This window comes from Cynara cardunculus (assembly GCF_001531365.2).
Source record: "Cynara cardunculus var. scolymus isolate 2C chromosome LG 1, CcrdV1, whole genome shotgun sequence".
Classification (NCBI taxonomy): domain Eukaryota; kingdom Viridiplantae; phylum Streptophyta; class Magnoliopsida; order Asterales; family Asteraceae; genus Cynara; species Cynara cardunculus.
In genome coordinates this window covers 10,492,813-10,506,740 of record NC_037528.1, presented here as the reverse complement: position 1 = coordinate 10,506,740, position 13,928 = coordinate 10,492,813, and the positions used below count along the sequence as shown (strand labels likewise).

Below are 13,928 nucleotides of genomic sequence, written 5' to 3'. Positions count from 1 at the left end.
TATATATATATATAATTATAACTTAATATATATATATATATATATATTAAATAATAATAATTAAATATAATTAAATTGATTTGATGTTTATGACGGCACAATTTCCAATGATTCCACATCCCTACTAAGAGGGTGCCATTAGCACTCCCCATTATTAATCCTTGGGGTAACTCAACTCAGCTAATTATTCCTTGAGTTTACTTCTCAAGTCTATCATATATGGGACCTCAGTTCGGGTCTCATCAACTCTAGTACAAGTTTGATTAAGTGTTAATTTAGGATCCTGCTGAATTAGTTAATGTGCGCGCAAGACGGTATAGAGACATCTACGGTTTACAACAAAAAAGAAACTCATCATATTGAAAGACGTTTTTTTAACATGATACTCCTACAACCTTTAACGTTTATATTAATTTACCATCTTGATTAAATTGACATTTTTTTTTGTTAAATTGGCTTCACATTGCATTGTTCAGATGTTGATGTGTTTTTTATTAAAAGTAATGTATGTAAAAGCGTTTTGTCATCTTGAAATAGTCATGCATGAGATATATAGAGATACTCTCCACAATAATATATATATATATATATATGTGTGTGTGTGTATGTATGTGTGTGTAATGGTGACAGAATGGGATGTGGTGGCAAAAAAGAGGTTTGAAAACAACAAGAATCAAGTATGGGTATGGATATTATAATCTCAGGGAACTATCATAGGCCATATTCATAATAACTATATATAATTTAAACTTGTTTATTTAATTTGCATGTATATTTTATGTTGTATTGTTCATACAATTTTTTATGAGAAATTTCTAGATGAAAAACCCGTATTTTAACAATCTACATGCATAAATCATTATACAATTTAGATTCCAGTTGTTGTCTAATTAACAATTACAGATCTATATCAGAAATCCATATATTTAGTATATAAATTCATAACAAGGAACTTTAACTATGTTCAAGATAATATTCAAACAAATGGAAAATACATTTTTTGACATAAAATTTTGTTGATATCGTTAAAATTTATCAGTATTAAGTCATTTTCTTTTATGAAAATTAAAAGACAATTTTAAAATTATCTAAATAGGCCGGCTTGTTCAATTTCTTTGAAAATCAATCAAATATGCGTTTTTAATTATAAGAACTTATGGTATTTGGCTGTAAAACGTTTTTTTATCTATCGACATTCTTTACGAGTGAACTTTTTTTTTTCCAACAAACAAGATTGTATACACGTCTTTGGCTGCTTATATATATATATTTAATTTAATTTACAATTTTCATCCAAGTTTATTGTTTATGAATCAGTTTTCATAAATTAAATGGTGTATACATAAACGTTTTAAAAAATTATGTACAAAACGTGAAGTAAAATGGTACTAGATCGTATTAAAAAGACCTAAATATCGTTTAAATTATAAAATTGTAACATTTCAATAATATGATATTATGTTTTTGAAATTGACAATATATATATATATATATATATATATATATATATATATATAAAATATGTTGAAAAAAATAGTGTGATTAAAAATACACAAAAAGTAATAGATTTCAAAAAAGGTGATGCCTGATTGGTTTAAGTTTGACTACAACGGTCAAAAGTACCAGGAGGTCCTAGGTTCAAATCTAAGGAGGAATAAAAATCCCCTTGTGGCCACGGAGATTCAAATACGGTGACTCCAGACTATCTGCAAACAGGTGGTCGTCCTGTAATTAGTAGGCTCGAATATCGGGTTGGATATCCAAGTTAATGAAAAAAAATACACAAAAAATAATAGACTTTGTTAAATATCATCGTTTCGTGTTACGTGTATTCATCCCAAATTGTTTGGTGTCAAATGTTATAAAAAAGGGAACACTTGTGCATCTCATGCAAATATTAAATTGAAAATAAAAACGTCTAACAGGACGCTAGACCCAAATGGGTTCCACTTGCACTTTTCAATTTGGCACCCAAACTTTTAGTGTTTTCTCTTTGACCATTGTTCTTTTCTTTTTTATTCATTAATTAATTAATACCATCAGTAGGGTCCATGAAACTAAGTTGACTCTCGTTTGTCTTAACCCTAATGCAATAGATTCCACCCCATTAAGTTATTGAAATTTGAAATATTTTTTCCCATACTCGTCGAAATTAAATTATTGAAAATAATAAATTAAATGTTTTTCAAATTAAAAAAAGGGTTTGTGTGTACCACTTGAAAATGAGAGGCAGTTTTTAGGGGCTTTGACTTATTTTTGGTATCGTTTTCATATTTTGATTGCCACCATTAATTTATGTGTTAAATTTGAATTTTAAAGTAATTTTTTAAGTCTTGAAATTTATATTGTTTTTCTAATAATATTCGACTAATGACATGTATTTTATTTATTGTATACTAATTATGTATCTGTGCAATGCTACGGGAGCCGTGAATTTTAACGATTTTGAGGTTTTACTGGTTTTATTAGAGAAGATTTAACGACGATATAAGTTACATTTGGTTTTTACATATTAATACAATTTGAATAAATAAGAGTTATGGTTCCAATTACAGTCTATCGATGAAAAAAATTGAATGACAATTTAAAATCTAACATATTTAAACGACTCCATAAATTTGTTTGATTTACACCAAGAGCAAAGAATTAAGAGATCAAGAGCAAGATCGAGAGTTCTAGAACAATTGAATGAGAGATGAATGAGAAATGAATGAGAGAACTTTTAATAACTCATGATGAATACGAGTTTGAATCTTATCTTGGGAGATAAGGAGAAGACATAGAGGTATGAGAGGGTGAAAACATGAGTGAAAGGTGTCAAAAGTATCTTAGGAACATGAAAAGAAAATGTAATAATGTACATTGGTAACTTATACTATATGTTATTTTAATTGTAGATTAAGAGATTTTAAGACTGGATGCATAAAGTAGTAGTACTTAACGCATTATGAGTTGTTTTTAAGACTTTGTGTATAAATAAATATATAGTACTTTGTGTATTAAAAATTATTTTTAAGACTTTTAATAAATCTAGTTTATAAGGTAGTATAAATATATAATATATATTCTATTTGAATAATTTTGAAGCGTGTTTCTAATTTCTAATTGTATCTATAAATAAACCCATTTTTGCAACTTTATTTATGTTTATTTCAAGTTTCTCGCCATACAAGTCTTCATTATATAAATAGTAAGGGGTCGTTTACCAAACACTTACTCGATAATTACTTACTGATAAAATTTAACACTATTATTTACTTGGCGGGTAGGATTTTAGTCCACCAAAACGACATTGTATGCAATAATTTACCTGATAAGCGCTTACCGTAGTAAAAGTCGTCGCCCTCACTTACCGGGCAAAATTCTTGGTCCTTATCTTGTTCTTACCAGGTAAGATTCTCGGTCATTGTCTTGTTTTCACTCATCAATGAATGTTATCTGAAGTTGTGTTAAATAAATTTCTAAAATATATTGTATGTAATTAAATATTGTTTTAAGTGCCAAAATATTATTTCGAACATATTTTTATATTAGATGGACTAAAAATATCACGAAATACAAAAATAAAGGCCCAAAAGTTAAAACATAAAGTTAAGTAACTTTATTGTAATTTCCATAAAGAGAAACAAAAATAATCAAAATAGTGATTTTTTAAACTTGTCAATTTTTTGGATTTATATTTAATGTATTAAACTTGATTATAAAAATTATGTAATTAAAATATATTTTGGTTGATTTGTTGTCATTTTACAATCATTATATGATATAAAATAACATTGAACAATATTTAAGGGTAATATGGTCATTTTAACAGTTTTATCATGTCATGTCCTAGTCGTACCAAATATGGGACAGACAATTAGTCATGTCCCGTCCAATCTGCATACCAAACACTACCTTAGAGGTCTATAGGTAATTTTTAGAAACTTAAATAACTACATTTTTGGTCAAAATGTCAATTTAACACTTTTGGAGGTATTTCGATATTTTCTAAAATCAAAAGTTCCTTTCGGCAAATCATTGAAACTTATTTAATTTAATTGAAATAAAATTAATTTAAAAAAAAAGAATTAAACAAACATGCGGGTCACTAGTGTCCAACCCACCCTAAATCTTATACATTCGAAGATTAATTTATATAGAGTTACAAAAAAATAACAATTACTCAGTAAACCATATTGAAATGTTTGTTTACTTACGGCTTAATGATTAAGCCATGGCCAAAAATTGCTGAACTGGAAAAGCCATAATGGATGCGTTGTCCAAGTTCAACCGTTTCCTCTTTGTTTTATTTTTCCAACCTTGCCCTTCTTGCTTAGCATTAGATTCGACCCTCTCCTAAATCCTCCTTCCATCGTTGCTCCTCTCCTATCTTGTGCTACCCAGATTAGATCATGCCCTCTTGATCCATCATGCTCCATCTACGCTACGAAGATTGATCTAACACATGCTCCCATTGTCCAACATCTTGAGCTATCCAACACCTCCTGACCTCCATGTCTTGAATCTTCTTACGCAACTGTGTGATCATATCAATCATGGCTTTTTAATTAAGTTTAACGTTTTTACCTGTAAATGATCATTATTGATTACATCAGATCAATAAATTTGATTATAATGAAATTAATTTTATTAAATAGAAGGCAACATATAATAAAAAAAGAATATGTTAGTATTATACGGTACATGGAATAAAATAAACGCGGGGGCAGTGACAGAGGATTCCTTCCCCACAAGCAACCTTCAATACTTCCAAAATTGCATATATATTGTCAGTCAATTTAATATATTCTAATTATTTTAAATTATAAATATATTTATTTTTATTATAGATTAGATTAGATTTTATAAATAAAAAAATATTATGCTAAAATTAATAAACAAATAAAAATACAATAACCATATTTTTGGTAATTATAAGTCTATTAGTATCTAAAATAAATAAAAAACACACATTTTTACACCCCTCGTAATTTAGTTCATAACAAAAATAGCAATTTTACAACACCCTTGTTTTAGCTTGGGGAAAGATTTTTCTATTCAAGATTTAGTTATGAAACGTAACGTTTTTTAAATGTTTTGAAGTAAAAAAAAAATACATAAATCAGTTTTACTATTTTTAAACCTTACGTTATTCAAACCTTGCACACGTAATATCAATCTTCCACGCCACTCGTTATCGTCTTATCATTGTCTGTTCTCTCTACCATGCATTGTTGTTGTTGGCCCTGTCATCAGAGTTCGGTCCTAAGATTTTTTATGCCATGTGCGAAAATAATAAAAAATGTCTTTAAGCCTATTATTTTTAAACCAATGAAATAACGAAACATGCGATTTTTGAAAGAGTTTAGAACCTATCCAAGCTGAGTATCTCATCCCCATGTTGATTTTATTAATTATAATAATAAAAAAATACAATGGGGGACATAAAAATCGAAACCATGAATACAAAAATATAAAATGATAAATCCTAGATTAAGATCGTGCAACCTTCTTTTCGAGTTTTCCCTTTTTCAAATTGAAATTTGCAAAATAGAAACTTTATTTCAATATATGGGACTTAAAAGACAATGAAAACTATAATTAGTTTTTAACTAAAATAGTAAATTACATCCAAATTACTGTCATAGTAAGCAAAAAGTAAAACTCAAAAGTTACAAGTCTAACGACTAAAAGCTAAGGGCCTATCTATAGCTTAATAAGTTCAATGGAACTAGCAGCTTATTCGCTCAACTGTGCATGACTGTTTCGTTTTGGCTTAATGATATAGAAGGTGACTTATCTAGTAAACTTCTAAGGGGAACTTTATATAGAAAACCAAGTTTTTTTTTAAACATGTTCCTTCCAACTAAAAAAAAGCTCTTTACATCTGCGAAAAAACTCTCCCAAACAAAAACTTTTCCAACTTATACAAACAGATTAATTCATACAGACAACTTTATACAAACAAAAACTTTTTCAACTTTCCAACTTTTTCCAACGATGTGCATTCAGTATTCATCACTAGTAGACCTTGAGCATGTTTTTATAGTTAAAGCTTAATTATCCAATTCCCAAATTATTAACCCCCAAACTAGTAATAAATGACAATTTGATGCCCCTTTAGGCTTTGATGTCATGTGCGACCGCACGGGTTGCACATGACCAGGACCAGCCCTGCCTGCCATCTATCTTCACATTTTTTATATGTTTTTTTTCTTTAGATTCTCCTTTTAGGTGACAAGAGATTTGAACGACGTATGGTTGAAAACGATAAAACTGGTTTAAGTATTTTTTACTCTAAAGTCTTCTTAGCCGATTCCAGGTAGCGTTTTGAGTTAAAATAATGTAGGTAACAAAAATTTAAATGTTTGATGGTTTATTTATTCAAAAACAAGTTCAGGAGGTTAATCGTTCGAAATGAGAAAGTTTAATGATTTTTCATTCAAAGAAAAGTTTTAAGTACTAAACCATTCAAAATAGGAAAATTGGTTGGTTTTTTTTTGGACTTTTCCTTTTTAATTTGTGCAAGGCCTCAAACTTTGATGCATAAGTTAATGAAAGAAAGCTCAAGGACTGGGAGTGTCAATAGCGGGAAGATGGATCCAAGGACTAAATTGTCTAAAAACCAAAGTGAGAACAAGTGTTTTGTGTGTTGTTTGCAGTACCAAAATCAGAGAACAAGGAAAGCATTTGATGTTCCATTTATTGTTCCAAGGTGTGATGTGGTAGTGAGAAGTATTCGGTTGTGTGTAATAAGATGTGAGTAATCTGTATTTAAAGAGCTTGAAAACGAGCTGACGATTATATATACGCGGGATATATATCAGTTGTGAAAAAGTAACTAACGAGCTTGGAGCTTGCCGACAACTCGCAGTTAACATGTAATGTAAGGAGGGGAAGTCGTGCAGGTCATGTTGACTGGTCAACAATGACGAGGTCAACCGAGCAAGTCGGTCATGTTGACCTATGCACCTTTAAATGTGAGGTCAAGAGGTTGCGTTGACCTTTACGGACAGTTGGCCAGAGTCTAATATTAATTTATGGTCGATAATCACTAGTGCTTAGTAGTGGAACCAGATACTAAATGGAAATGTATGGTGGTTAAATGATGATTGAAAAATCATTGGATTGGAAAAGTTCGGCTTATTGAATTCTAGACTGTCCTCCGAAATTTTAATCTACTCCAATTACAATTAGATATATGATTATGGTCAGTCAATTCTAATTGGATCGTTCAGTTTAAATTGGATTTGATGACTTTCTATATGTCAATTAACAAAAAGTTAGAATTTATTGATTTAAGGGATTATTACCTAATCCTTTATTATTATTATTATTTTAAGATTTAAAATAAGTTAGTAGAAATGTGAAAAGGATAATTTAATGGTCTATTTAAGGAAAGGAGACTTCAACCTCCATATACTGAAGAAATAAGTGATCTTGGTATAGAAACCATGTTCCATCTGATTGTTCTTGATGTTTCAATAAAAACCAGATAAAAAGAAAAGAGGGACAGATGGGAGCAATTTCGAAGTTATATTCTACAAACCAAACAAACAGATCTTCCATAATCACCTTAGTGGATTCAGCACCAGTCAAATGGACTGGTTGACTCAGTTGTGAACCAGATATTACTAAGCTAACTGAATAGATTAATAAGTAACAGCTTTAACCTGGCCGAGATGCGTCATTATTCTCATCAATTATGAGTTTGATTCCATTGTTCTTGAGAGAATTGATAACAGCCCAAACCTTTGTTCGGTTTTTGAAGTCTTTTTTCTCCAGCTCTTTGTTCACATCTACGTGAATGCCTCTTCCTTGGCCAGACTCAAGACCCTCTACCTTGAGGCGCATGGCCAGCACCTCACCCACGATTGTTGCAGCTTTGGCATTGCATGTTCGACCACACTCAAGTGACATCTTTATAGAATGTTCCACCGTTGAAGCTGTTGCAACTATTCGCCCATTGTTCCTGTCCACTACGTTTGCTGTAACGTATTTTAATGACATGAATAACCTCAGCACATACCTCTTCAACACCGTCATCACACCTTTCAGGCTTTCTATCCTCCTACATACAACAAACTTGACAATTAACAATTGAAGCTACTCAAAAGTTGAAAGCATAAATATTTGTTCCAAGAAAAACATAAAATCCATATTTCTGAAGGCAAGTCACTAGGCCCAGGGCACATCTTTGGCGTCTCAGTTGTCTTGAGGCCCATCAGCTTTGATGATGCACGGTTCATCCAAATGGGGGGCAAGTCAATCTTTGGGACAGTTTAATGAACGAAAAGGATTGTCTTGTCCGATTTATGTTTATTGAATCTTCACATAACTAAAGGAACTAGACATCTATAAATAAAATGTAGTTTGAGCGCACCCATCAGGATCTAAAATATCAACAAGTAAAGAATTTTGTGTATCCAAACCATAGCCACTATTTATTTGCAATAAGTCACTATGGACGAATGAAGTTATGTCAAGCAACTTGATTACTGAATCTTACTTTATTGAATATGAAAATTGAATAAAACCAAAACAACCCAAATTGACCCCATAAATCCCACTTGAAAGTAGGGTTTTGGGGAGGGTGAGATGTACACGGATGATGGACTAACCTCTACCCCCAAAAGAGTAGAACGGTTATTTCCATGAAACCCCCAGCTAGTGCAAAAGTGCACAACCCCAGTTAGAAAGAATAAATACCAACATGAGGTGAGTGAGACACGAGAAAAATAAATAAGAAAAAGTAACGATAAGGTGCAATTAAAACATACGGAAGGCAAGAAAAGGAAAACCTGGAGAAATAAACAATCCCTAGCCTAAACTGCCAGCCCACTACCCAAAAACATAAAAGAACTCTCCAACTCCCTTCTGCTCAACTAAACAGGTTACATATACTCATATCTAGCCTGCTATCCTATCGTCCATCTCCAAGTACATCTATAAGAAGTCAAGTACTCGGAAATGTCTAAGGCCGCCATGTCCAACCTCAATTGCTCATTTCACATCCTCCTCGGTCTACCCCTCCTTCTCACCCCCTCGACAAACACTCTTTTTACGTCTGAATTCTGAAATCTGAATCAGTCAAACTAGTGCAAAAATATAAAAGAAATAGTTTTTTACAAAAGTATAAAAGATGAATAGTGTTTGCTTACAAATCTCTTTCAGCCCCCAAAATATGAACCATGTGATAGAGGGCGGATTAGGATTAAGAGGTATCAAGGGATACATTTACCACTTAAAATTTCAGTAGACATTTAGAACTTTTAAGCTCTTATTTTAAAAATAAAACAAACGATCTTAATTCCCAAACATCTGAATGAATCAGACTTCAGAGGTATTAAGGGGTAATTTTGAAAAAACAAACCTCAAATAATTCAAATAGATCCACATAACAAACTATGAAACCAATATAAAAGAATTGGATGTCAAATTTCAACTATACCCCAAAATTAAACGGTTTCAAACAAAACCCTAATGATCTAAATCAATCATGTTTAACAAGAAACAAACCATATTAACAATCTAGTACAGAGAAACAGAATACAGCAAGATAGTCGAATGTTCTATGACTAAATTAATTCAGATTAAGAAACTTGGATAAGATAATCGAATGTTCTGTAACTAAATTAATTTAAATCAAGAACATTGGATATAGAAAGGAGACTTACAAATTAAAGAGGGTATCCAATAACTAAGAGCAAATTAGTCGAGGAGATGCAGTAGCCAGAGAAAGCTTCTCCGGTGGGACACAGTCACAGTCGGTAGGCAGTAGTGCACCAATAGAGTGGAGAGCCGAGATACTGAGTGAAGCTAAGAAGAGATAAATTAGTACATGTGTTTTAGCGACAGCATGATAATTATTATTTTTTCGTAACCAAATGCGACAGAATATGAATTAACAGCGGATGGGAACTCACTCTTAGAATGCGTTTAGGCCTCAACAAATATCTCAAAAAAATCATTCGTTGATTATAGTTGGATTAGTATCGAAATCAGTAAGAAATCAAACTAAAATCGGTGGAAACACAAACCTTAACCCCTCGATGGCAGATGTAAACTCATACTCATCTAGGGTTCAATGTAAACGTCAAGATTCTTCAGATAATGGCAGGTATCGAGTAGTAAATTGGTTCAAACAATAATCCTGTTAATAGAAGCTCTTTGGCTGTGTGTTCTTGGCTTGAATAAAACAGGTGGGGAAGATGAAGGGAATGTTTGACAGATGTTGAATGATTTGGTATAGAATGACTAAGTGGTCTGGTCAGAATGATTAAGAGAGTCTGAATGATTTGGTGCAAAATGACTAAGTGGTCACAATGATTAAGAGACTCCTTATGATTTAGTGCAAAGTGAAAAATGATTGTTTAGTAAATGCTCTGAAATAATAGCCTGAATGATTGAAAATTACCATTAACCCTTTGTATGATTTAGTACCGAATAAAATATAATTGTTTGGTAAGTGCATACATACAAAATTTTATTTTCATTCTACATGGAGTATAATGTTTGAAATATCATTCTCTTTAATCTTCTTATTACTGTTCTTCCTAGAGTATATATAGGATAATAGGAATACAAATAAATAGGCAGCTCTCCTGGCAATTTCAGTGACTCAATCAATTCCTGGTGGAGAGTAATGTTCACAAGCAATCAACCATTTACAATTTCATGTGTTTAGAACTCCCAAAGCCAATTTTACAACCTTGTGGAGTCTTTTGACTTACCAAACTAATACAATACAAAAGCAAATTGCCAATACGTCCTATTTCATTGCTTCTTACAATCTAAAATGTGCAGCTAGAATTCAACAATTTCGAACATAGACAACCAACAAGGCCGAATCCACATTAGAGAGAGACGCATAAGCAAATCTTTAACACAGAAGATTCAATTATAATGAAATTATATAACATAGACAAAAATAGGCTTCAAATCTTTAACCCAAGAGAAAACAACCCCATTTGCACATAAAAGCGTAGTCATACTCAATGACCCAATTGAAGAACATACATGTCAACCAAAGAGTCAAAATTTGTTTTTGTATATATAACATATATTATAAAACACTTGTCATCATAGGTTGACTATTACAAAGCTTCTCATAGACCAGTATAGTGGGAAAGAGGGATATGGTGTGTGTTAGGACAAACTCTATATCGTGAATGGTTTGATCTATGTAGTCGAGCACTATATGAAATTGTGAATGGTTTGCTTTCCACTCTGTTGATGATATATTCTTTTTCAAACTATGTGCAGGTGGCAACCAACTCCATCTGATGTGATGCATATGCAAGCATACACATAACAAACATACTTCTGGTTCCTCTCAAAAACCTTAGCTTTACAACCCCAACCACATACATCAGCATTAGAACAACAATAGATCAGTAGCAAACACCATATGAGCAAGACAACATACAAGTTCTCTTAAGCATTTCATCGACTAGGTAGTAGACGAACTTTGAAGTAAATTTTGATGAAAAAGAATACCGACGATGTTGTATTTACAAGTTAAGTTTAGGAACCAATAAATTAACAAGGCATAGAAGAAGAGGTCCTCAACAAGAAAAAGGCCGAGATATTAGCAAGAAAACTGATTATATTGCATATAAAATTACAGAGCATATAAAATATGGGATCAAGTGATATGAGATATCAACAAGAAAATAATAGGGCATGGAAGAAGAAATTAACAGGGTTTTACCTTTCTGCTTATGGTGGAGAGAGGATGCTGCAGCATACCAGTAGATGGTCCGGCGATACAGACCGGCAACGGTTTGGCGGTACGAGGGAGAGAGGAACGATAAGGAAAAGGGCAGACAGGATCTGAATGGTATGGTGAAGGATGGATGATTGAGCGAATCAGATATATTTTATCATTCAGATGCATCAAAAGAATCTGCCAAACATGTTTAGATCCGACCGAATCGACATTTATCACTTGGACTGGTTGGCAGTTGCTGAATGGTTTAGTGCAGAATGATTAAGTAGTCAGGATGATTTAGAGACTCTGTATGATTTAGTGTCAGATAGAAAAAGGTTGTTTGGAAACTGTTCTGAATGAACAGTCTAAATGACATAAAATTACCATTTTACCCCTATTCTTGTGTTTAATGAAAATTAACGTTTGACAACAGTTCTGAAGGAAATTTATAAATGAAAAATAGAAAATAATTAATATGATGGCAACAAATTAAGATGATCAAGTGAGTTTCTGCTGTTTGAAGCATACAACCACAACCTAGTATCTCAAATACATAAAGCAGTGACACTTATATGACTATGTCTATGAGCAATAACCTAGGATTTAGACTTTACCATGCGAGCATAGTTAAAAGTCTACAAGTCTTTCCACTATCAATTTGGAAGAGGTGATACTTGGTAAACAATTTGACATATACTCTGCCTCCCATGAATGCATTGCACATGCCTTTATGAGTTGGTTCAGAGCAAGTTCTGTATCCATAAAAGTATGGTACTTTGTAGTAGCAGGGATAGACCAATTTTTTTTCAAAGGTCGCACCGTTTGATTATAAGAAATAAACATTGGGATATTTTTTGGAACATCATAATTGGGTCTAGCGTGAAAGAAAAGCCTTGCAAACCATACTGTATCTTGCTTTATTTATTTCCTACGAATGGGGAGTCAGGTTGTTTAGTTAATTTACAACCTTGCATTGGAAGAAGTGGATGCTTATGGTATTAAGTATATATCTAGGAAAATATACAGTTTGGAGTTCAGATCTGCGTCTGGCTTCTTGATTGTGTTTTATTTTGGTAGGGGTGCTAGTGGTATTGGATGTGATCCWGGAGGAATCATCTATAGAGATATAATACTTGAATATGTAGATTATGTCGTACCGATATATGAAGGTTCCAAACTTACATTATTGATGATTGACTTCGACCATTTGTACTGCCGGCCACTTGTGCATATCTAAACCTACTATTGAATTTCTCAACTGATGCAAGTTTGTTTTTCTTTTGGCATATGATTTTGGCGATAATGTAGTTGATATGAACTACCTAAATGTAGGAGTTGCAGAGCCTGACTATCAGATATTCATTTGCAACTTGACCCTTTGCAGGTCAGTTATGTTCACACATGATTTTTGAGAAAACATTTAGTCCCTCCTGATGTGTTATCACCATGAGTGGCATGCAGACTATGGTACTTCAAGCCATATGCAGTTCATCCCTATATTAAAACAAGACATCACTAATCTTACTGACAAGCCATCTCATATGTTCCATGTATTCCTAACCCATCACGAGCATCTGCTCTTCGCTCCTTTCTCTTAGAAGCCCAAACCACTTAACTGACCATTGTGATATCAAATAAGAAAAATATTACAGTGATACAAAAGGGGAAAATAGCAAATTGCTCAGATTCTATTTTTCTTATATTTGGTGTTGTCTAGGGTTTATGATTCAAAAGAAGGGTTGAGACCGATAAGCAACAATGTAGGGAGCGAAGTTATGAAATTGAGAGGTCTTACCTGTGAATCGATTGGTGACTGAGAAGAAGGCGATAATGGTGACTGATGAAGAAGAAGAGAATGATAGAACAGAGGGTTGCTGGCGATTCCTACAGCCGACCGAGAAGAACAGAGCGTCGCTTGGAGAAATCGAGAGAGCCAGGAACGACGATTAGAGAAAAAGGGWGGGCAAACCTGGAAAAATATCACGTCTGAATCGTATGAAGGGCGTATTCAGAGCTAAAGTTTTCATTGAGACTTTTTTAAAAACCTATCCAAACAAGAAAATGTATGATCGAATCAAACCCTTACCTCTTAATGGTATTATTAAGATATAAACAAACAGCCCTATCATTAAGAAGTCTCAAATCGTTTGGTTCTATTTAGAGAAAACACCTAAATCGTTAAAGAAGTAAATATTGTTTGACAAAAAGAAAGTTTGTCTCTCTTAATGATTCT

At 32.5% G+C, this 13,928-nt stretch overlaps 1 protein-coding gene across 4 annotated transcripts; it reads right to left on the bottom strand.

The window, feature by feature from the left end:
* Positions 1-7,449: 7,449 nt before the first annotated feature.
* LOC112521830 (50S ribosomal protein L18) lies at positions 7,450-13,681 on the bottom strand. 4 transcript variants are annotated; one of them, XM_025130829.1, is made up of 4 exons: positions 13,491-13,660; positions 11,696-11,817; positions 9,660-9,801; positions 7,450-8,053 (listed from the first exon to the last, which is right to left on the bottom strand). In XM_025130829.1, exon 4 carries the CDS (start codon positions 8,026-8,028, stop codon positions 7,651-7,653), a length of 378 nt encoding a protein of 125 aa, XP_024986597.1. In that variant the 5' UTR covers positions 8,029-8,053; positions 9,660-9,801; positions 11,696-11,817; positions 13,491-13,660; the 3' UTR covers positions 7,450-7,650. The 4 variants fall into 4 exon arrangements, with proteins under 4 accessions (XP_024986597.1, XP_024986605.1, XP_024986590.1 ...); XM_025130837.1 differs by having other exon boundaries at positions 9,660-9,791; XM_025130822.1 differs by lacking the exon at positions 11,696-11,817 and having other exon boundaries at positions 13,491-13,681.
* Positions 13,682-13,928: the final 247 nt, after the last annotated feature.